Consider the following 22,022-nt stretch of genomic DNA (forward strand, 5'->3'; position numbering starts at 1 on the left):
ATGGAGGGCGGAAGCCCACACAGCAGAGGCCTTTCGATAAAGCAGGGCCCTGTGGCCCCCAGCCCCGGCCTGTCCTCACTGGGCGCCAGCTTCATTCTCCTGAAATCCGCGCTGGGGGCCGGCCTGCTCAACTTCCCCTGGGCCTTCCACAAGGCAGGAGGCGTGGCCCCTGCCCTCCTGGTGGAGCTGGTAAGCACCCGGCAAGCATTGAGCGGGGACGGTGGGGTGCTGGGGTTGCTTCTGTCTCAGAAACACCTTCCTCAGTATTCGGCTTTGTCCCCTTTGGCTCGCCAGGGGAGAAGACCATGCGCTTGGTGCTGCTGAGGGTGACCTCTGTGGTTGGGGTGGGCTGGCAGGGAGAGACCTGCTGAACCCGTGAGTGCAGGATGCCTGCGTCGAGTGGTCGTGTGATCTAACACTGTCGGTGGGCGGGGCGCACTCTGAGCAGCTGCTGCGGCCTCAGCTCAGCACCTAAGACTCAGGGCTGTGGTGTTTCCATGTCCTGCTGGGTCAGGTCTTCCACAGTGTCCCACAGGGCCAGCCCCAAACCCCACCACAATGCCTGGGTAGCTGAGCTGTGGTGGAAAGAGCCAGTCACCAGCACAGCTTCACCTTACTTACAAAGATTCCTTTCTACCGTCTGTTGGGAACACGGCGTTTTGTTCCATGGTGAGCTCACTGGCAGGCATTGTCTCGACTGTTAGGGCTGCCAGCTGGTATAGCTGGGTTAAAACTGACATCTTCAGGACCTTCTGTGTCCTGGAAACTGCTGAATCCTGCCTGGGTAGTGTCTGGTGTGGCCTGGCATCCCCCTTCATGGTTGGAGTGTCGCCGTGAAGCTTATATGGGGAAAGCCTAAAAGATAGAAGCCCAACGTAGTGTCAGGTGGTGGGCAGTGTCAGGAGGCATAAGGTGGGACGACATGTTGCAGGGCAGTCAGCAAAGACCTTGCTGAAGAGGTGAAATTGACCTGAGTCCTGGCAGAGCGGAATGGGGTGTCCAGGTGCATATGAGGGCCAGCATGCCTGTGTTTGGACACATGAGGCAGAAAGGCTGGCCTTCCGGAGCCCAAGGAAGGAGCTCCCTCTCTCGCCACAAAGGCTGAGTGGTAAAGTAGGTGGGGCTGAGGGTGGGAGGACCCATGGCCAAGTACAGGTGTGACCAATGTGACCACTTCTCACTTTGCACACACCTCCAAGGTTCCCTGTGCAATGAGATCCTGACCTGGAGGTCTGGGTGGGCCTGAAGTCAGCCATTCCTGACTGGCTCCTTGCTGACTCGGCTGCTGCTGGCATGGCTTTTGTTCTGCCTGGATCCCCGTAGACTTAAGAACGTGAACCAGTGGAAACTCCCAGTGAGGGAAAGAGTCAGTTTGGTCATCAGCAAACACTGTTCCCCTTCCTAGCTGTTGATTTTTCATGCAGAGCTGCCAGAGAAAGGGATGTCTGGTGGTGGCTCAGTCTGGGCAGTGGAAGAGACTGAAACCTACCTCCCTCCTTATGTGTTGAGACTCTGCCCTTTTCCAGGGGCACAGTGGTGGAGCGTGTTGGTCTCTTCTGACCCCTTCGCACTGGAGGCCAAATGAGACTGGGCGAACCGTGACCCCCTGAAGCTGCAGAGAGGAGGAACCCTCAGAGTCAGAGGCTCTGTGCTGCCCCTCTGCGCAGCACCTCCGCTCCCTCTGAACTCCCTTCTCCCCCTTCCTCCAGAATGCCTCCTGAGTGCCTGCTGTGTGCCAGGCTCCTTTCTGGGGTTAATTGGTAAACAAACCCAGACGCGATCCTGATTGTCAGGGAGCTCACCGTCTGGTGGGTTAGGGCCTCTAATGCATGCACAGGTGATGTGTCGGTGCCCGGGGCTTGGCCTGACTGCTGAAAACAGCAGTCACGGTCTCCGTACTGGGCGCTAGAAGTCTGAGATCCAGGGTGGCAGGGCCAGCTCCCTCCTTCCTGCCTCTTCCAGCTCCTGGCGGCTCTCCCTCAGGCTCCTGCACAGTTTTCTGTGTCTCCTCTGATGCCTCCTACAAAGAGATTTGTCGTTGGGCGTGGATCCAGGTGGATGATCCAGGATGATTTTTATTATACCTGCAAAAACCCTTTTCATTAATTGCATGTTTATTATTTACATCTGCAGAGACTGGGCTCACTGACTCACTTCCACAGGTTGGGAGTGTGGGCTTATCTGTGGGGGGCCCACCCTTCCACCTACTTCTAGAGGAAATGTGCTCAGGAAAGAGAGTTGTAGGGACTGGTACGGGCAGAGGTCCAGTGGCTGGAGGGAGTAAGGTGTTCTGACTCTGAAAGGTTGCTTCCAGCAGCTCCAAAGTGGTTTCTGGATGATAAAGACCAAATCTGCTAATCCAGGGGCGTGACCTGCTTCTGAAGACAACCTTTCTTCCTCCCCTGGGCTTTCCAGATGAGCCCCTTCTGGTTCATGCTTTCTCCAAAGAAATGTGGGCGAGTAGTTTGGGCCTGGAGATCAATTCAGCTTAGGGACATGTAGCTGTTGGTGCTAGAGAGGCTTTCAAGCATCTCATGTGCAGAAAGTCCAGTGTACCCCAAATTAAGGGGCTCCCGGCACACGGAGGCATGATTGCTGGGCTGGAGCTGTGGCAGAGCCAGCAGTGACGAGCTCCTGTGGCGTGCACCCTGGACGCCCCGCCCTGCGTTGGAAGCATAGGCTATCCTGGGGAGCGCATGAGAAAAGCCTAGCATGGAGAATAAGTGCTCAGCAGATCCTGGGCGCTTGCTCTGGGGCCCTGAGGTAAGGTCTCAGTCACCTGTTTGTTGAGTCTGAGTGTCTCACAGCACCCCCGGGGGAGGGGAGGCCAACCCATTTTGCAGACAGAGGAGCAGGTAGATGGTCGACCCCACCCACTGAGCAGAGCTCAAATCTGAACCCAGTGTGCTGGATCCTGCCTGCTCTGCTTTCCTGCCGCTTCGCCCACAGCTCGGGGGACTTCAGGAGACTGAATGAAATTTTGGGTTTCTGCGGCCTCATTTGTCAATTGGTCCATATTGATGAGCATCCCAGATTTACAGACATGGAGCCAGGGTGCCCTGCCATGGGCCTTCGCTGCAGCACTGGGTTCAGGGCTGGGCCTGGTGGCAGGTGGGGATGGCCCCAGGGCTATAGGCAAACATGGCTTCTGCTGGTGATGGGCCTGAGGGGGAGTGATGGCAGTGTCCCCGGGCAGCTGGCTGGGCAGCAGGCCTGGCGTACCCTGGCCCATGCTCCCCTGCCCTGCAGGTCTCCTTGGTCTTTCTGATCAGTGGACTGGTCATCCTGGGCTACGCAGCCTCTGTCAGCGGCCAGGCCACCTACCAGAGTGTGGTGGGAGAACTGTGTGGCCCCACCATCGGGAAACTGTGCGAGGTCTGCTTCAGTGTCAATCTGCTCATGATCTCCGTGGCCTTCCTCAGGGTGATTGGGGACCAGCTGGAGAAGTGTAAGTATCTGCTTGGTCCCGGGCTGATGAGCCTGATGAGCGGGCAGTAGACACTGGGCTGGGCGGCCGCAGAGGTCATGACCGTCTCTGAGCCTCCTGGTGGGTAGGCGAAGAAGGTGGGGGCACCCGTGATTCTCAGCACCAGGAGATTCTTGGGGAGAGGCAGTGGCTCTGATGGCTCGTGGCTGGGGGGCGGTGTACCTCATTTATGGATGGCTCACAAGCCCACTCAGTGGAACCCCTATGATTGAGAGAGAACCGCCAGCACCTTGACTTTCGGGAAGACAGACTCGGCTCCCCCTTCCCCAGCTCCCCTACCTCCGCTCACAACCTTGGCCTCTGTCCCCCGCTAATAGTTTCTTTAAACATTGCTTTAGTTGCTTCTACCAGTTTTCCTTTTCATTTCATGCCATCCAAAATAATTGCTCTTTCTGCTCTGCTTTCTTCTTTGACTTGTAGGGTACCTAAATCATGTGGCTTGATTTCCAGTTTATGGGCAGTTTTCTTGATCCTTTTTGGCCTTAATTGCATGGTGGACTCACAGTAGTGCATTGGGAGACTGGCCTCACGGCCTCTACGTGGTCTCTCAGTGAGCGTTCCCTGTATTCTGCAGTGGATGCGGAGTTCTAGAACTTTCTGTATATGTATATCCAGGTGGTCCACAGCTTTGAGCAGCTAGAACTCTCGCAGTGTTATTGACTGAGGGGTGCAGTGTATAGTGAGGGTCTGTTCTATCAGCTTCTGAGGGAAGTGAAAATTTCCAGCTGTGACTGCCGATTTTGTCTGTTGTTCCTTCCATTCTGTCTGTTTTGGTCTCACAGTTATGGAAGCTCTGCTGTTGAATTCACCCGTGAATCGCTCTTTGCTGCCGGGAGATATCTCTTTGTTCCTGCAAAGCTGTCACTAAATGGCCCTTTCTGCTGTGAATGTAGCTGTTCCAGCTGCGTAGATGCACCTTCCCAGTCCATTTCTCTTCCCGCCTTCCCTGTGGAACCTGAGACTTTAAAATGCATTCCTCGCACGCAGCAGATGGTTGGGTCTTGCTTTTTTGTCACCTTAGTGCTCTCAGATGTCTAATTGGAATGTAATTACTGATGTGGTTGGATTTCGGTCCAGCGTTCTGTGTTTGTTCTGTCTCTTGAACCGTGAATGAAAAGGTCCAGCCTCTGGAGAGCGTGTGGAAGGCTCGCAGGTCTTGGGAAATACCCTTATCCCCAAACGTACCAAGGCTGGTAAATCTGAACCTCTCGGGGGGTACAATCTCCTGCCTTCCTGTGACAAGTCCGGTGGGAGTGTAGCTGTGTTGAGGAGTCTGAGGCTCCGTAACGCAGCCCTGATTAGGGCGCAGCCCCCTGCTCTGGCGGGTGCTGGCAGAGAGCACCCCTGTGCATTACCACTTGGCTGCTCGGATGGCAAGGCCACGCCGCTTGGGGCTAAAGAGAAGTTGGGTGCTTGGGGGCGTTGCCGCGTGAGGAAGCGGCTGGGGCTGAGGACACGGAGGGGCTTGAGAAAGTGCGGGCTCAGGAAGCAGCGGGTGCTGCCTGATACAGAGCCGGGTCTTCCTGGCGGCTCGCGTTGGGTGCTGCGCTCCCCAGGGTTTAACGCTCACCAGGCCTCTCTGCCCTTGGGTGCGTGTCCCCTTGCTGGCCCAGAACACGCTTCCACGTGAGCCTCTGTCTGATGCCTTTGGTGTGGCACTCTCCTCTGTCTTGCAGCAGAAACAAGCTATTCTCACGAGGCATTTATTTCTTCGCATGACTGGCCATGTTGCTTGGTCAGAGCAGCAGGGTTGAGTTACAGCAACACAAGTGGGCAGTGGGCCGGCGCTCAGCCCACGCCCACACTGCCGGGGCGGCGGGGCCCAACCACCCAGCAGTTCCAGCCCCTGCTTCTTGCCATCTCCCCATTTGCTTCCCCTCCTTCCCCCCACCCCCGCCCCGTTGCCTTGCTGCTTATGTCAACTGCAAATTTTCCATCTTGCTGTGACAGAAGTACACTGCCGGATTCTTTGATTTCCTTTCATTGAGAGGTTGCTGGGGTGTCTGTCTCCTTCCCTTAAGTCGGGGGCTCCATGACAGTTCGGCATGAACAGAAGGGAAGATGTGACCCAGGCCAGTTCCAGGCCAGCCTTGCGGAGGGCAGGCACTACGGTCTCCAGGAACACCCCAATGGCAGAGTCTCCTGCTGGGGAGTCCCTGTGGGGAGACCCTGAGAGTGCAGGAGGCCCTGCTTGATTCTCCTTCCACCCTCCCCAGACCTGTCCTCCTCCGGACAAGCTCCATGAGGTCACCTACCTGACGCCACAGGGAGCAGAAGTGGCCCTGCCCTGTGCTCGTTCTGCACCCACAGTCCCTAACAGATAACGAATTGGTGGTTCTCAGTCACTCCCTGAGGTGGTGGCAGTAGCCACAGGGAAGCACAGCCCTAGTGCAAGGTGGCTACAGGCCTCTGGGGGCCCCCTCACCACTGGGATTCTGGGAAGACAGAGGATCTTTCATTAGAACCTGAGGGCCAGGGTGCCTTGGGCAGGTGCCCTCCGGGGCTGGGTTTCAACAGCTGAGCTGTGTCTGGCTGGCAATGAATTTGCGTGGGGTGCCATCCTTGGTGGCATGTGACAGCATCTCCGTCACGCCTGTCATCCCAGGCCTTGATGCCTAGGGGACTGACTCGGCGAACCCCCCCTCCCGGGATGCACCCCGGCACCACAGCTGGGGTCCTTCTCGCTGGGCCCGCTGAGCGCCCCCCTCCTTCCCACCAGTGTGTGAATTCCTCCTGCCCAGCTCCCCGCAGCCCTGGTATGCAGACCAGCACTTCACCCTGACCCTGCTCTCTGTGCTGGTCATCCTGCCCCTGTCGGCCCCAAGGGAAATCGGCTTCCAGAAGTACACAAGGTAAGCCTGCAGGTGGTCACAGAGGCCTGGGGAGCCGCAGCAGCGGTGTTGGTGGTGGGTGGCCAGCTTGGGCTTCCCCTAGGACAGGGCAGGAAAATAAAGATGTGAGTGATAGGAAATAGGGGAAAGCTCCTGTGCGGCCTCGCCTGCTGCCAGCAGCTGCTGGCTGACCGTTGCAGACTTGTCACGCATACACCTGTGCGCACGTACCAGGGACACAGGTGCACCTTTATTTTCTCATCTGCTCCGAGACTTGAGAGACACTCTTGAAGGAAAGTCAAAAAGTGCCGGTACAAACGTGCCACCTGCCTTCCCCTCTGGGGTCAGGAGCAACTGTAGACTCTACCTTGGAAACGAAGGGGGCAGCGTGGGCAGGAGACCAGCGCCTCCCTGCCTCCAGCCCTGGTCAGTCTCCCTCGTTCTCCTCGGTGACTTGGGGCCTCTTCCCTGCTGCCGTGAGAGAGCAAGCGGTGTCAGGACGTGGACGTGTGGCTTTCATTGTGAGACGCAGGCATCAGTAGCAGTCACAAGTCCCTGGTGAGGAGCGGGGCAGATCCGACCTCTGGGTGGAGAACAGCCCTGCCTCCCTCAAATGGCCTTCCCGCTGTGCCCATTACACACACAAGGAAGCTGAGGCTGAAAGCGGGAGAACTTGGTCTCGCATCTCGCTGCCTTGGGCAGAGCTGGCACATGGACTCCCATGCCAGGGACTACTCCCTCTGTAGGATTCCCTGACCCTCTGGGGTGGGGTGGGGGGTGTCCTGTGCTTGGCTGGTACATGGCACCCACCTGAGGGGCCCCTCACCTGCGCCTCTGTCAGCATCCTAGGCACGTTGGCTGCCTGCTACCTGACCCTGGTCATCGTGGTGCAGCACTACACGGGACCCCAGGCGCTTGCTCGGGAGCCCCGCGCTGCACTCAGGTGAGTCTGAGGGGTGCCTTTTCATGGTTTCCCGGGGGGCTGAGAGAGACTTTTGGAAGAGGAACCCTCTTCCCCAAAAATTGCTCTGTGTTCATCGTGATGGAGCCCAGGGCTGGCCACTTTCCTCCTTCAGGACAGACAGGGACAGGCCCAGGGATATAAAGGCACAAAATGCCACCCCAGCCTGCAACTCTGGACCCACATGTGTTGTCCACACACTGGAGACAGCAAAACCCATCTAAAGATGCAGGTGCTTGGGTAGAAGGTCAGTGATGCCTGGAGGCCTGTGTCACCCTCCAGCCAGGGTATCGGGATGGGGGTGGAGGGGCAGGTTTGGGATGGGGCTTGGGTAAGGTGAGCCCTCCACGCCCCACAGGGTTTTGAGCACAGCAAGGTCTGAGCTCACATCTGCGGCGGCAGGCAGTCTTGGGGGTGGGGGCAGGTGACAGATGTGACCACCGTGCCCATAGGGCCCTGCAAGTGGTCCAACACGCTGAGCTTTTCGTTGTCAAGGGCTACAGCTTGTTGGTTCTGACTGGGCCGCGCCAACACTACAGCGCCTCCTGGCGTGGGGTCCGCAATGGAGTGTGAGAGGGGAGGGTCCAGGTGCCTTTGGGCTTTGACCCTGACCACCGGGATGTCACACATGCCCTTTCCCCGATGGGTGGGGTGCAGAGGCGCCCGAGGCTGGATGGGACATGTTGAAGCCATCTTTGAGACCAGGTTGCCGGCCAAGATCTGTCTCCAGAGAGGCCAGGCCGGAGGGAGGGATGCGATGGGCACTGGTGCGCCAGTCTGGGGAGAAGGGGGTCCCTTGTGCTCGGCCTGCCTGTTCATCATGCACTGGGAGGCCAGGGAAGGGAGCTGGGGAAGATGGGGTTCTGGTGAGGAGGTAGGAGGGTTTATGTGCTCATTGAGCCCCTGTAACAAATGCCTGTGAGCATGCTGGCTGAAAACAGGTTCTCCTCAGACCTGGAGACATGAAGCCCAAAGTTAGCGTGGTGGGGATGGCTTCTGGGCTCCCTGCCTTTCCAGCTCCTGGTGGTCCCAGCAGTCCTGGGTGTTCTGGGCCTGGAGACACTTCCTTTGTCTCTGCCCCAGTGGTCATGTGGCCATCTTCCCTGCGTCTTTTCCGTTCTGTGATCCCTCCACTCTACCTTCATCTCAATTTAAGTACATCTGTGAAGAGCCTATTTCAATTGGCTTTGTTTTGAGGAGGTAATTTTGGAGACAGTAACAACCCAGTATGGAGGATGACTGGGAGGAGGGCTTAGAAGTCGGCGAGGGACACTTAGGAAGGCTGAGTGGTCAGTGCCACACGCTGCTCCCACATTACGGTAGCCGAGTCTGGGCTCCAGACTGGCTGCGGAGGTCTTTGGTGGCATGATGAGCTGTGTCAGGGCGGGAGAGGGGCTGAGGCTGTGGGTAGGTTTCAGCAAAGACGAAAAGAGCTCTCCAGGAGAGGAGAGGCAGAACTGAGGCTAGAGGCCACAGCTCATGTGCCTGGTGATGGGCATAGTCCAGCAGAGAAGGGAAAATAGAGGTGGGAGGGCTGGGTCCCTACTAACCCTTCAGGTGGGTGGGCCGGGCCGCTCAGCGACAGGAACGTCTCAGCTGAGCCCCTGCGCACACAGGCAGGCCGGGGGGCAGTGCGCCTGGGCCCCTGCTGCTGGCTGCCGACGGGCTGGGCCAGCAGCGGCAGGTGGTGCAGGGCAGTCGGAAGGTGGGCTCAGCCAGAGCAGAATAGAACAGGGGACCCCCCCCCCCCGTTGGCAGTTTTCGGAGGCTGCCCTAAGAAATCACCACCATTTTGGTGGCTTAAAACAGGTCACAAGCCCATAATGAGCCCGGGGGGCTGAAATCAAGGAGGCTCCAGGGATGAATCATTGCTTTGCTTTTCTACTTCTGTCGGCACCTGCATTCCTTGGCCCATGGTGCAAAGCCAGTGCCATTCCCTCTCTTCACTGGTTCTGGAAGCACAGCTCTGATCACTGCTCGGGAAGCTGCTCACACTCCAGGGATTCATGGGTCCATCGGCCTGGTAGTCCGGGACATCTTGCTTTCAGAGTCCTTAAATTTAATCCCATCTGCAATGTCTTTTGCTCTGTCACATGACACACTCATGGGTTCCCAGTGTTAGGTGGCGGGTCTCTCTGGGACCTTGATTCTGTCCCAGCCAGCACGCGCCAATTCTGGTTATGCCCCACTCTGCTGTGTTTCTCTGAAGGCGTTGCAGACTGACTCCTAGGGGTCTCTGTGCCAGGGAGCTGGTGCCCTCTGGCAGGACCACTGAGAGGCCTGAGCAGACGACAAGCTCAGATGTGAACCAGCCCCTAACCTCATTGCCAGTAGGCTGCCAGCCTCAAGAGGGAGGTGGGGAGTTCTCTTTCCTGCCCATCTCTGTCAGCGCAGCAACTTCGTTAACTTGTCAGCATAGATGTATTTAGATAGTGCAGCATTTAACCTCCATCCTTTCCCTCCCCCACACCAGACCTGGTAGCAGGTGCAGTAACTAAAGTGTATCTTACAGTCACAATTCCATCTTCCTTGTATCCCTTCAACTCCCATCCAAGCTGCAGGTTGTCTAGAATATAACTTTTCATAATATGCACCTGTTCTGGTCTATTTACAGCGCTTCCTCCTGGACCTCTGTGTTCAGCGTCTTCCCCACCATCTGCTTCGGATTCCAGGTAATCTCAGTGTCGGCCTGGAGGCCTGTGGCTTTGTAGGCGACAGAAGACCCTCTCCCTGGCGAGCAGCCTGCTACCAGAGGGCTGGGCCGTGGGCTGTCTCCCAGGGAATGTGCTGTGGGCTTGCATCTGTGCTCTAGGGCTTGGGAACTCAGTCACCGACAGGCACCAGCAGTACCATGTCTGCTGGGTTCACAGAAGGATGTGGGGGTTCAGACTTGTCCCCTCCCCGGTACAAAACCCTTGCAGGGCTGTGATGGTGCTGGAGACCAAGCTGCTCATTTTCCAGGGGACTAGAACAGCTAGTGGCTCGGCCCCAGGCCCTCAGAGAGAGGGCAGTGGGGCAGCGGGATGCCCGGCAGGTGCCTGCGTGAGGGCCGGTGTTGTGCGATGTCCCGGGGATGGGCTTCTGGTGTGCTCTGGCTGCACGGAGGCCACAGCTTCTGGAGACCGCAGAGGAGGCGCCCGTGGTGGGGGTCCAGCTAGAGGGGACAGCACGGACGCGGGGCCTGGGTCTGGGGAGTGGCTGTGGTCAGCCGTGGATGGGCTAGAGGGACATTGTCTCCCTCAGGGTTCCGTCTCCTCCAGGAGCCAGTGGACTCTTTTCTGTCACTGTTTATTGTAGGGAAGATTTGCTTCTCTCCCAGAAATACCCACCTACCTGCCCCGTGGCCCCCCGAGTCACCCCAAAGTAAAATCCTATTGGTGCAGGGTTGACACCGCCCCCCCGCAACCAAACAAGGGCCGTTTCCTTGGCAAGCAACCGGCCCCCAACTCTTTTCTTCATACGTTTTCTTTGAAAACCACTTTTGAACAGAATCTGAAGCATCTCCGTTTCCCTTCCTTATAACGGAGCCAATTTCAGTGGCTTCGCATGACTCGGGGGTTTCTCACATTGCTTCTCACACACCCAGTATTTTGCTGTCAGCTGTGTGTGATGTGGTAGCCCGCTGGCGTGCCGGGAGCGGCTGCTTCCCATTGCTTTGGCTCCCTCACTGATTCTCCTGCAAACTAGGCCCGAAGATGTGATGGCAGGGTGGGTGGGGTAAGGACTGGCTGCCGGCCCTGACCAGTGGCAAAGCTGTCAGGTTCCTGTGGACAGTTGGGGGTGGGGGGGAAGAGTGGATGGATGCAGATGAAGAGGGTGGGAAGTTGGGTGAGGGAAAATGGGGGTTACCTGTTGTCATCAGGACTTCTCACCTGGCTCAGACACTCTTCTTCCCCCTCGTTTAGCAGAGGGCCACCCCCAGCCTGTGCAGCCTGGCAAGGGGTCTGGGAGGAGCAGGGGTGGGGTGTGTGCTCTGTTCCCAGCTGCCCTGGCCACACTTGGGGCTTCACTGGTGTCCCCTTTAACAGCTTCTTTGGGAGGCGGTGCCCGGAGCGGCCGGCTCACTGTGGCACTGAGCTCAGTGGCTTCTGTGTATCCAGAGCTCGGCAGTAACGATCAATTTTAGAATATTCGCTTCAACCCCAGAGAAACCCATACCCCTTGGCAGTCATGGCTCACTCCCCACCCCACAGCAACCAGGGCCTGTTCTGGATGTCAGGACTCGGTCTTGGGGATGGGTGCCTTTCCCGTAGCTGGCTGATGAGGTTTGTGTGGGCTGTGACCCCTGTTGCTTTTGATGGCCACGTCAGGCCTCCCGTGTGGACACTGTTTATGCTCCTCATCAGTGGGTGCTTAGGCTGTTGCAGCTGGTGGTCAGCCTGTGTTGCTCGGCCCTGCTTTCCATTTCCCAGTGACCAGAGCCACCCGTCCTCCAGAGACGGCTGAGTTTCCTCTCAGAGCCAAGCACTTAGGATGCCATCGTGCCCACCCCTCCCCACACACCCCTGTGAGCGTCATGTCTACTTAGACCGCAGTGCTGGGACCCCAGTGGATGCTGTCGTTTGGGACCCCCAGGAAGCAGAGCTTCTGACAGGGCTGGTGTCCTCTTGGGAGCTGGGAGGGGACTGTGGCGCGCATGCAGAGGTGGGGACCTTGACCAATGGCTCCGTTAGACCCCCTGCCTGGTTAAGCTGGTCCATAGGCCGTTGGGCACTCGTGAGGTCCCAGAAATACTTGCCCAGAGTGTCTTTGCTGCCACACAGCGAATGGCCAGATACTAAAGCAAACATCTCACACAAGAGGCCTGGCGACACAGAGGAACTAGGCCCCGAACTAAGTGAGGTGGTGGGAGTCCTGTCCTGGGAGCCTGGGGGTATCCTGGCTCCTGTGGGTGCATCTGGACACAGCAGCACCCTCAACCCTGCCTGAGCCTCAGGTCCCCTGGGCTGCTTGTGAAACACCACGTGGCGATGTCTGTCACACTGGGGGCTCTGTCTTGGTGACATGTCCGCGCTTCCTGCTGGGTTTCTGAGGGTGGCGCAGTGCCACACGTAGGTAAGTCACAGGATCTGTATTCCCGTGTGGCCATAGCCCCGGTTAGGGGACACCTCACGATGCCTGTAGATGTTCCCTTCGTCCCCCCTGGGGTGCTGCTGACGTCTACTAATTTGAGGCCAGGGACAATCGGCTTTCTACAACACGCGGAGACAGTAGTACTGGGACTGAGAGCCCGTCTTGACCTGCTTGGCCTGTCACGTGGGCTTCACGTGGGTGGAAGCGTGTGTGTGTCTGGCCTGTGAGGCTTTCCCCACGGGGTGCAGGTTGTGTCCGTGCTTTTTCCGCATGGAATTACAGGCACCTGTGCTCCTGGTTGTGGTGGACATTGGGTTCTCCTGTCTTTGGGGCATCAGCACTGTGTCAGCGGCTCCGGGGGGACTCTGGCACCCGCTATGTGCGGTGGCCTGAGCTCGCTGCGGGCGCCTCTGTCTCCCAGTGCCATGAGGCTGCTGTGTCCGTCTACTGCAGCATGCGCAACCAGGGCCTGGCTCACTGGGCGCTCGTCTCCGTCACGTCCTTGCTGACCTGCTGCCTCGTCTACTCGCTCACAGGTACAGCCTGGTCGCCTGGGGCTGGATGTGGGGGTGGCGGGGTCATGGGAGCAGGGAGTATGTACAGAGGGCTACCGCGTACTGGGCACAGCTCCCCGAGTTTTGGGTACCTTAAAGCTGAGGCTCAGAGTGCTTGAGGGCCTGTCTGTGGTCTCCTGACTAGATGAGGCAAAGCCGGAGATGTTTCAGATTCAGTAGCTGTCAGCAGGATCACAGGACTCCTCAGAGGGCACAGGGGAAACCCAAACAGCTGGGGTGGTGCCCAGGACGGGGCAGACGGGTGCTCGGAGACGCTGTTGTAGTGGAGCAGGGTACCGGCCCTGGCCTTGGGCCTGTCATGGAGGCTGTGTGATGCCCAGGTCGTGGTTTTCCCCATAGGAAATGGGCTCACTGCCAGCTGCTGGCCCAGGTCTGTCAGGTGGTGTGCGCAGGGCAGGAAGATGGTGTTGCCATTTCCTAAGCTCTGCCTGCCCACGCCGTGCTCCGGGAGCGCTCTCAAGGTAGCAGCCACGGTTTTGCTCAGCAGGGGCTTTCGGTCAGAAGAGCCGAGTTTCGTGTGGACTCAGGGCAGGGAAGCCTGGGCCGGGGGGTGGGATGGCCCGAGGGCCGTCCAGCCCGCCTCTGGCCTCCTAGGGAAGGCCTCGGGGCGCCAGGCGGGCGCTGTCAGCATGCTGGGTGTGAAGGCGCACGTCTCAGTTCCTGTTCTGCCCTCCGCTTTCCAGGGGTTTATGGCTTCCTGACCTTCGGGACTGAAGTTTCTGCTGATATCTTGATGTCCTACCCGGGCAACGACGTGGTCATCGTGGTCGCCCGGGTCTTCTTCGCCATCTCCATTGTGACCGTCTACCCCATTGTGCTCTTCCTGGGGAGGTGAGGCCTGGCTCGCGGGGTCAGGTCCCTGCAGCTCAGTGTCAGTCTGGGCGCCGGTGCCCAGGTAGGACAGGGCCTGCGGAATCGTTTCATGAAGGAGGAAATTCTCTGTTTCTGAGGCAGGGAACTAGGGTGCTAGCACAGAGCTGCCCAGTTAACAGTGTCGGCTGGGGCTGGTTCCCGAGTCGGCCTCAGTGCCCACCTGGGCCCTCTCTGTAGAGCTGGGTGGGGACAACTGGGCCCAGGTCAGTGGGGAGTGAGTTCACTCTCCTTGGGAAAACACTGCAGAATTTAGAGGCGTGGAAGCACTTTGCTACTCTGAGATGGAGCAGGTGTGGGGGTATGAAAAATGGACTTCAACCCCTGAGGGTTGGTGCATACCTGAGGAGTGATGCACCCTGCTGGCTTTCAGGGCAATGGCAGGGAGCCTGGGGCGCAGAGGCGGGAGTCCCTGGGGCCCGTAGTGCCCGTGGTGCTTTGACCCCCAGGTCGGTGATGCAGGATTTCTGGCAGAGGAGCTGCTGGCTGGCGCGTGTGCCCCAGGCCCTGGCTGACCCCTCGGGGCCATGGGTTCGCATGCCACTCACCATCCTGTGGGTCACCGTGACGCTCGCCATGGCCCTGTTCCTGCCGGACCTCAGCGAGATCATCGGCATCATTGGCGGCATCAGCTCCTTCTTCATCTTCATCTTCCCAGGTGAGCTGCAGCTTCCCCCACCCCCCAAGTCCTCCCTAGCTTGTCTCTGCAGGGAGTCAGGGAGTGGGGTAGGGGCTGGGGTGCCCTCACCGTACCCACCCCGCACGAGTGTGCCTGGTGGGAGCCTGTCCTGCCCCACCGGTGGAAATGCAAAGGCTGGCGCACAGCAGGGCGAGTCGCCGCACAGCTAGTGGTTTCTAAAAATGTTCAGATGCACCCCGGGAAGTCCTCAGCATGCCCCGACCGCAGAGGCAAGTGCAGTTTCTGTGCTGGGTGGTCTCCTCGGACCCTCTCCAGTGGCAGTGAGTGCTGAACAGCCTGTGGCGTGGCCTGAGGGCTGCCCCATCCGGGGTACTGGTGAGGCTGCCGGGAAGGTGGCGGGGACCCCGGAGGAGCACGAGGGTGGCCAGCAGGGGCTCAGGCCGGAAGCCCAGATCTGAGGGGCCTGGAGTTCAGTGCCTACTGCTTCCCACAGCCGGTGGGTGCCCTGTCAGCACATTCCCGGGCGCACCGGCACTCCACAGCCTGAATCATGGCAGAGCCAGGGCAGGCACACTGGCATTTAGGGGAACCTTGGCAGTGTGCCCCAGCTCTCATGCAACAGGCGAGAACTAGGTGTCTGTTGGTAACCGAGTCGCAGAAAGGATCTGCAGGTGGCTTTGCAGGCGCCTCCAGACTGGAGTGGCAGCAGGAAACAGGCTTCTGGGCCCAGGTCAGTGGGGAGTGAGTTCACTCTCCTTGGGAAAACACTGCAGAATTTAGAGGCGTGGAAGCACTTTGCTACTCTGAGATGGAGCAGGTGTGGGGGTATGAAAAATGGACTTCAGGTGAGCCGGAAATCAGGGTGGTCTGGTCTGAGGTGAGGCTGCAAGGACAGGGGGTCCCAGCCTGACCCTGCGCTGGGAAGAACTTCCGAGGAGGGTGTTGTTTCTTCCTTTGGCCCCTTTTATGAGGCCGAGGTTCAGCCCAGGAAAGTCGGCTCCTTGCTGGTGACCTGGGTGGTGGTGGCCTTCAGCTCTGCTATTGCCTGAGCATGAAGTGAGCAGCCAAGGCGGTGTGGGCTGGGGGAAGGCACGGGAGTTTCAGGCCTAGCTGTCTCGCTCTGACTCCCAGCCAAAGAATTAAGAGATTAAAAGAAAAAAGAGAGAGGTCGAGAGCAGTAATCGCTGCCAGTCGCTGAGCTCGTTCAGGGCCACTGCGTGGAGGGGATGGTGCCCTTGTCATTGGAAACCCGAGGCCTTCGGAGGCCAGGTTCCCGGGGACAGTCAGCCTGCACCCTGCAGATGGCCTTCCACTATGTGAGCTGCCTCGCCAGGGCACCCTTGGGGCGGGGGCTTGGTGCCCTCTACGGGCCCAGGGATGGCAGGTTTAGTAAGCCTGGTTTTCTTGGGCCCACGGTTCCTTAGGGGCTCTGTACTCAGTACTGGGGTGCTCCTTGTTTCCCCTGCAGGTCTGTGCCTCATTTGTGCCATGGGCCTCGAGCCTGTCAGACCGAGAGTCAGGTGAGTATCTCCACCTCAGCATTTGAGGGGGTTTGCAGGTAAAGGGTATGAAGGCTGGGGCCAGGTGGGAGGGCATCTCAGCAGGCACTGGGCCCAGGCCCCCCACCCTGGCTTGTTCTGGTCACGCTGCACGCCCTCCCTCCGCCAGGAGGGTTCCCGGGTGGAGCTCTCTGGCCTTATAGGTCTTGGCCCCCGGTGGCATGCCTGTGCCATCGCCAGGCCCTGCGGGGCCTCCCAGACACAGGCCCATGCCCCTATCCCTCTCTGCCCCCAGCAGCCACCTCCCCACCTGTGTGTTTTCAGGGTTTCTACTCCTGCATCCCCCTACAAGAGAACATGAAGACAGTTTGAAACTAGTGTCCCCTCCCCCACGTAACTTCCTTTGATAAAATATTGGGGGGGAATGAGGTTATAGAAGGAGATGGGGAAGCGATTCAAATCCTGTCTCAGAAACCCATCCCTGCAGCTGGGGGTCTGACGCAGAATTGTTCCCACCTGGGTGACCCTGTTGGGCTTCAAGTATGTTTTCAGGGTGTGAACACGCCTTGGCCGACCGGGCAAAAATGCCGCATTGATGCCTCTTTACTCGGTTGCAGGTGCTGCCTGGAGGGCTGGGGAGTGGTCTCCGTGCTGATGGGCACCTTCATCTTTGGGCAGAGCACGGTGGCGGCCATCTGGGAGCTCTTCTGAGGGTTCTCCCGGTGGCCATCTGTGTCCTGTCGTCAATGTCTCATCGTGCCACTTCATCATGGAGGTGCTAGAGACTGATAACTTATCTTCTGAGGTTGCTTGTTTGGGCCTCTTCATTCCAGGAGTTTCTGGTGCAGTGGTGAGGAGAGGGGAAACCGCTGTGGGCTGTATAACACCCACCACTGCTTTACAGCAACAGAAACGTATTCTCGTGGTTTAGATTGGGTTGTGGGCAGAAGCCGCTAACCTTGCTGCTGGCTTCTGGCACCCCTTGGCCGGTAGCTGCCTCCCCCGGCTTCTGTTTGCTGTGTGTCTGTCTAAATAGCTCTTTTCTGAGGACACTGGTTGAATGCTGACCCCAATTCAGCTAAACTGAGACCTCATCTTACTTTCATGTCTGCAGAGATTCTCTTTCCAAACAAGGTCACAGTTGTGGGTTCCAGGAGTTAGGGGACACAGTTTAATCCATAATAGAGGGTGGGACTGAGACTCAAGATCCCTATTGTGGGGTGTCGCGGTCAGAGTTGGAAGGAGAGGTCACCCCCACAGTGGGTAGGACCCCCAAGCAGGGTGGTCCTGAGCCAGGCCTCAGAGAATGCTGAGGCCTGTCCCTACCCAAGGACAGTCATGCTCACGGGTGGCCACACAACCTGTACTTGGCCCACATTCCAGAGCGGGGCACATGTGAGCCCCTTTCCCTCCCACTAGCTGGGCTGGCAGCCGAGAAGCCAAGGGACTGTTTGCTCTGTGACTTCAGGCTCCTCCCAAGTTGAGGAGGCCTTGGCCAGAGGTGGGGAGAAGCATGGGGTGGCGCCCCTGTGCTTCTACCGCTTGTACACGGACCCTGGCCTGGGCCATCCTGGATGCTGCTGGATTTACTCCCTCTCTGGAGAACCCCCCAACCCAACCACCCCCCACAGTGGTGACGCTGCAGCCAGGAGGCGCGGATATCTGAGGACACCTCCCTTGAGGTAGGTCACGGCCAGGTGGGTGTGTGGCGATACGACTGCTTCCTTGTCTTTTCCCCCTCAGGCTGAGCCTTCAGGTTTTTTTTAAGATTTAATTCACATTTTTTTAATTTGTATGAAATCACTTTCAGTGTAAAATTCAGGTGGGTTATAGCAGCTGGGCAGAGCCGTGCAGCCATCAGCAGTCTGACTTGAGCCCAACGTTTAGAAGGAAACTGGGGAAACTACAAGAAATTAGAAAAGGAAATCTAAGACTGGTCAGGCTCCCAGGAGGGGAAGAAAAACAGGAGTTGCAACCGTATTAACGGAGAAGGAGACCTGCCTAAGGGAACAAGCACAGGACACCTACATTCTTGCATCTGCACCCAGGTAGTTCTTGTCAGACCATCAAAAATCAAAGACAGAACAAATTTTTTTTAATTATGGACCACAACTTCCTAAGCCATATTGTGTAATCAGTCCTCAAAGAAAGGTGCCGTTGTGCTTTAAATTTCACATTTGAATTGATGTACATTGATCTTAAATTGTACACACATAGAACAGCTTCATGGACTTGCTTTTAATACAGTGGCTTTCTGAAATGAGTTAGAGATGTATCTGAAGTTTCTACTTTTATCTATGCTTCAGGTAAAGCAAACCCCTCATGCCCATACCCCACCTGCCTCCCCTGCCAGCCTTCCCCCGTTCTCTGGTAACCATTGTCTGAATTCAAATTTTTATTTCATCTATTTGCATGTAATTTTTTTGTATTCTACAGATAACTGAAAACATCTGTAATCTATCATGTTTTGACTGATTTCACACAACATCATCACCTCAGAGCCCATCCATTTTGTTCCAAATGCTACCTTTTCTTCAAAGGTGTAAAATATTCCTTTGAATAAATGCTTCAGTCGCCGTGCTGCGCCCTGGTTGGTGGGGTAAGTTGAGGCGAGGCCAAGGGTGGCGCTTTCATAACAGACTGCAGCGTTTTCTTCTGCCTGTTGACTACCACTAAGGGACTGAAGCATGCATTAGAGGTGTGCTAGAAAGTAGTTTTTGAGGGGTGGGGGTTGTCCTTTATTCACACAGCAGGAGGATACATTCTTTTGTGGGCATATTTTGAAAACAGCTGTATACCAAAGTTTCTAGAAAATAGGGGACTTCCTCTTGAAGAGGCCAAGGGCTTGGGGAGCAGGACTTCAGGATGATGATCAGTCTCGGCCCACTGTGCACCACACAGCTGGGGGGGACAGGAGAGATGCTCATTAACTGGGTCCTCGGAGGTGGCAGCAAGGACTGCCTATAAGCACGCCCACTCCCCTCAGTGGTTAAAGCCCTTTGGGGCGCCCAGCTGGTGACCCCATGCTTGGAGAAGCAAGCTGGACCTGGCGGGGTATGCAGGGTTCAAGCATAGGGCCTGCCTGTGACTAGGGACTCCTGGCTGCATCTTCTGAGACGTCCCTCTGCCCCTCCCTGTTCGGTGGCTACAACCATCTTCCGTTTCTGGGACTTTCTGATGCTGGTCCTACCTGAGCACCCTCTGAGTCTGCATCCTCACATGACTTTGTTCAGGGAGCAAAGGGTAGAGGTGCTCAGACGTGGCCTGCTGTCCACTCAGCCATCTATCCCTGGGGCAGGGGTTCTACCTGGCACTGAGATCCTGGAGAGGGCCTCGGGCTGGCTCAGCGTGTCCACCTTGACATGCCGGAATGCCTTGCACACAGGGCTCTGCAGGTGCCTGCAAGCGGGGAACCCCGGTTAGCTCTTGGGGCTGAAGGTGGTAAGTCTGAGAGTCCAGTTTCACTCCTGGGCCTGCCCAGGGTGGGGTATCACCACCAGGCAGATGGGCTGAGTGTGAGGATGCGGGTCTCTGGGAGGCTGTGGCAGGTTGGGGGACAGTGGTTTCCTGCCCTTCAGTGGGGGAAGGACTGCAGCAGCTCAGGCTCCAGCACACGCCCCCTGATGGACCTTGTCCCCCATGTGGGCAGCAGAGCACTCCTGGCGTCCAGCCGTGCCTTCTCGGGGCGCATCTGAAGCCCTGAGGTGGAGGTGGCATGGCCTGAGCAGCCCAAGTGTGGGCAGTGCTGGCTGGGGCTCAGGAGCACCTCCGGACCCCTGCAGGAGGCCAGACCCCAAGGAAGGAGCTGGGTTTGGTGGCAATGGGACCCCGTCCCTAGAGCAGCAGTTTTCAGACGGGCTCAGACGCCCAGGCTGACCAGGGACTGGACCAAGGCCCAGCCGCCTACAGGGAGGGTCACTGACAGACACGCCCACCCCTGGGTCGGGGGCCTGTGAAGTATGCGGGGGCGAGGTGGCCCACCCAGCACCCATCACCTCCCCAAGGGGGCTGGCGCTCTGGGGCCTACCTCTTCCATGCCGCCTCGGTCTCCCAGAATTCGTACACGACAAAAGTGGAGCCATCCGCGAGCCTCACGGCTGTGACGCTGAGGGAGAGGCCCAGTGAGTGTGGCGCCCAGGTGCCCTCCCACAGACTCCCCAGGGAGACCACCTCCCCCCTTCTCTGGTCCCAGCAGGATGGGGTGGGCCCAGAGCCACCCGCCCAAACCCTGAAAGAGCGCCCACTGGCCATCACACTGAGGTGCTCCTAGGTTGCTGCTGCCCTCGGACAGAAAAGTTCTGGTGCCTCCAGAACAGTTCATAGCAGCTCACTGGAGCAACGATTTCTTGAAAAAACCGTACTGCAAATCGCCCCCCTGCCGCTAAGGCCCTGCTGTGGCAGGCCAGGGGAGAGGGCCTCTGGTGTACCCTGGCGCAAGCTCTCGGGCCTCCACTCGCCATGCCCTCCCCAGCCGCCACACTTGTACGTGGCACCCCCACTTCCGCATGGCTTCAGAGGGCCTGCGTAACACCCTGGCCCTCCCCAGCTGGCTCAGCACCCTGCACCACCCTCCACCGGGGACCTGGTGCCGAGTCTCCCACGCCTCCTCATTCGGCGCCAGCCAGCTGCTCTCAAGCCGGCCGCCTCTCCCGGCTGGCCTGTGGGTCCTGCTCTGCACCCCAAGCCTTCACCCACACAAGAGCAGCGAGGCCTTCCACCTGCTGACCTCTAATGTGGGGGTCCTGCCTGTTACCCCAGGTCTCTTCCTCCCAGCACCAGTCTCCCACCCCGGTGCTGCTCTCCCCAACACAGGGCCTCACTGTTGCCAGCTGCTGCTCCCACCCCCAATGCCCTTCCTCAGTTCCTGCAGCACCGCCCCCTCCCAGGGCACCACCTGATACCCACAACAGCAGGGCTGGGGCCCCAGGAAGGACGGCTGTGCCCGCCAGGGAAAGGCCCCCTGGGGCCGAGAGGGAGGCAGGAGTGGGGCACAGCCACTGAGCACCAGGGGGGGCCACTAAGACACGGCTGCAGGTGCCCCGCGCAGCACTTCCGGGGGCAGCACCGAGGTTGATCCCTGCCACACCGCCGAGTGGCATGCGCTCTGGCCTGAGCCCATCCCCCCGGGGACGCCGGGGGCTGGCTCCGCTCTCACCAGTCAGCTGCGGAGGGGGTGCCCAGGCTTGCACAGCCACAAGAACTGGCCCTTACGCACCTGCAGATGCCTCTCTGGAGTAGGGTTTGTTCCCGGTGGTGAGGCTGGTGCTGCTCTGCTCTTCCCCCACCACACCCCCCCCCAGGCCGAGCTGCCAGCCCCCCCACAGCCCCTCTGGCTTACTCACTGGAAGCAGCTCTGGGCCCCAGCAGTGCCCCGCAGGTACTGTCGCAGGGAGTCCAGAAACTCGTCCAGCTGCTCCGGGCACACGGCCATCTCCTGCCGGACCAGCTGCAGATGCTGCGGGGCCAGTGAGTGGACGGGGCACCTGAGGGCCTGGCTGCCACCTCACCCCCACCCCCCACCCCCAGCGAGGGTGCAACATGGACAGGCAGTATGTAGAAAATGAAACACCTCATGCCAGGCACGTCTTCCTGGCCTGTGCAAAGTGGCTAAGGAAGAACTAGAACTTTGAGGCAAACGCAGGAAGTGGCCCCACCTCACAGAAAGACGAGGGTCTGCAGGCGGAGGGCCAGGGCTGCCCCTCAGAGCTGACGAGGGCCATGGCCCGCAGACCTGCTGCTGGTGCATGGGGTCGCCCTGGGCCCCGCTGGCGTTAGCCAGAGCCTCGTCTCAAAGGCCATCCGTGAGGGTGCCCGTGGCCACCTGCTCGGGAGTCTGGCCCAGGCGGGGAGGAGCCCACAGCAAAGGAGTGGACAGGGGCCCGAGCCTCACCATGTTAGTCCCGTCTTCATCCGACAGGCGCTGCTGCAGGTCAAACCAGACGGTCTGAAATCACAAACATGTGCCGAAGATGATGGGCCTCACCACACACACAACCCGGAGGTGATGGGCCTCACCACACACGCAACCCGGAGGTGATGGGCCTCACCACACACGCAACCCGGAGGTGATGGGCCTCACCACACAC

General features: G+C 58.5%; 2 protein-coding genes across 2 annotated transcripts in view; one reads left to right on the forward strand and one right to left on the reverse strand.

Annotated features, from left to right (window-relative positions):
- SLC38A8 (solute carrier family 38, member 8) lies at nt 1-16,652 on the forward strand. The gene is made up of 10 exons (XM_004690340.2): nt 1-189; nt 3,250-3,448; nt 6,207-6,339; nt 7,160-7,261; nt 9,894-9,951; nt 12,774-12,888; nt 13,611-13,758; nt 14,247-14,455; nt 15,906-15,957; nt 16,554-16,652. The coding sequence occupies exons 1-10, from the start codon at nt 1-3 to the stop codon at nt 16,645-16,647; spliced, it is 1,299 nt and encodes a 432-aa protein (XP_004690397.1). The 3' UTR covers nt 16,648-16,652.
- NECAB2 (N-terminal EF-hand calcium binding protein 2) overlaps nt 16,652-22,022 on the reverse strand; it is a gene marked incomplete at its 5' end in the record, with an annotated part of 26,333 nt that continues 20,962 nt past the window's right edge. The window contains 5 exons of the mRNA XM_004690156.2: nt 16,652-18,837; nt 19,244-19,335; nt 19,964-20,041; nt 21,279-21,391; nt 21,827-21,880. Coding sequence (XP_004690213.1) covers nt 18,809-18,837; nt 19,244-19,335; nt 19,964-20,041; nt 21,279-21,391; nt 21,827-21,880 — 366 coding nt within the window. The remainder of the gene's footprint in view (nt 18,838-19,243; nt 19,336-19,963; nt 20,042-21,278; nt 21,392-21,826; nt 21,881-22,022) is intronic.

This window comes from Condylura cristata, unplaced genomic scaffold, assembly GCF_000260355.1.
Source record: "Condylura cristata isolate star-nosed mole 26May11 unplaced genomic scaffold, ConCri1.0 scaffold00028, whole genome shotgun sequence".
Taxonomy (NCBI): domain Eukaryota; kingdom Metazoa; phylum Chordata; class Mammalia; order Eulipotyphla; family Talpidae; genus Condylura; species Condylura cristata.

Coding starts and splice junctions, on each gene's coding strand:
- SLC38A8 (XM_004690340.2), top strand. CDS start 1: ATGGAGGGCGGAAGCCCACACAGCAGAGGCCTTTCGATAAAGCAGGGC. Junction 12,889..13,610: donor CCTCGTCTACTCGCTCACAG/GTACAGCCTGGT, acceptor TCCGCTTTCCAG/GGGTTTATGGCTTCCTGACC. Junction 15,958..16,553: donor CCTGTCAGACCGAGAGTCAG/GTGAGTATCTCC, acceptor ACTCGGTTGCAG/GTGCTGCCTGGAGGGCTGGG.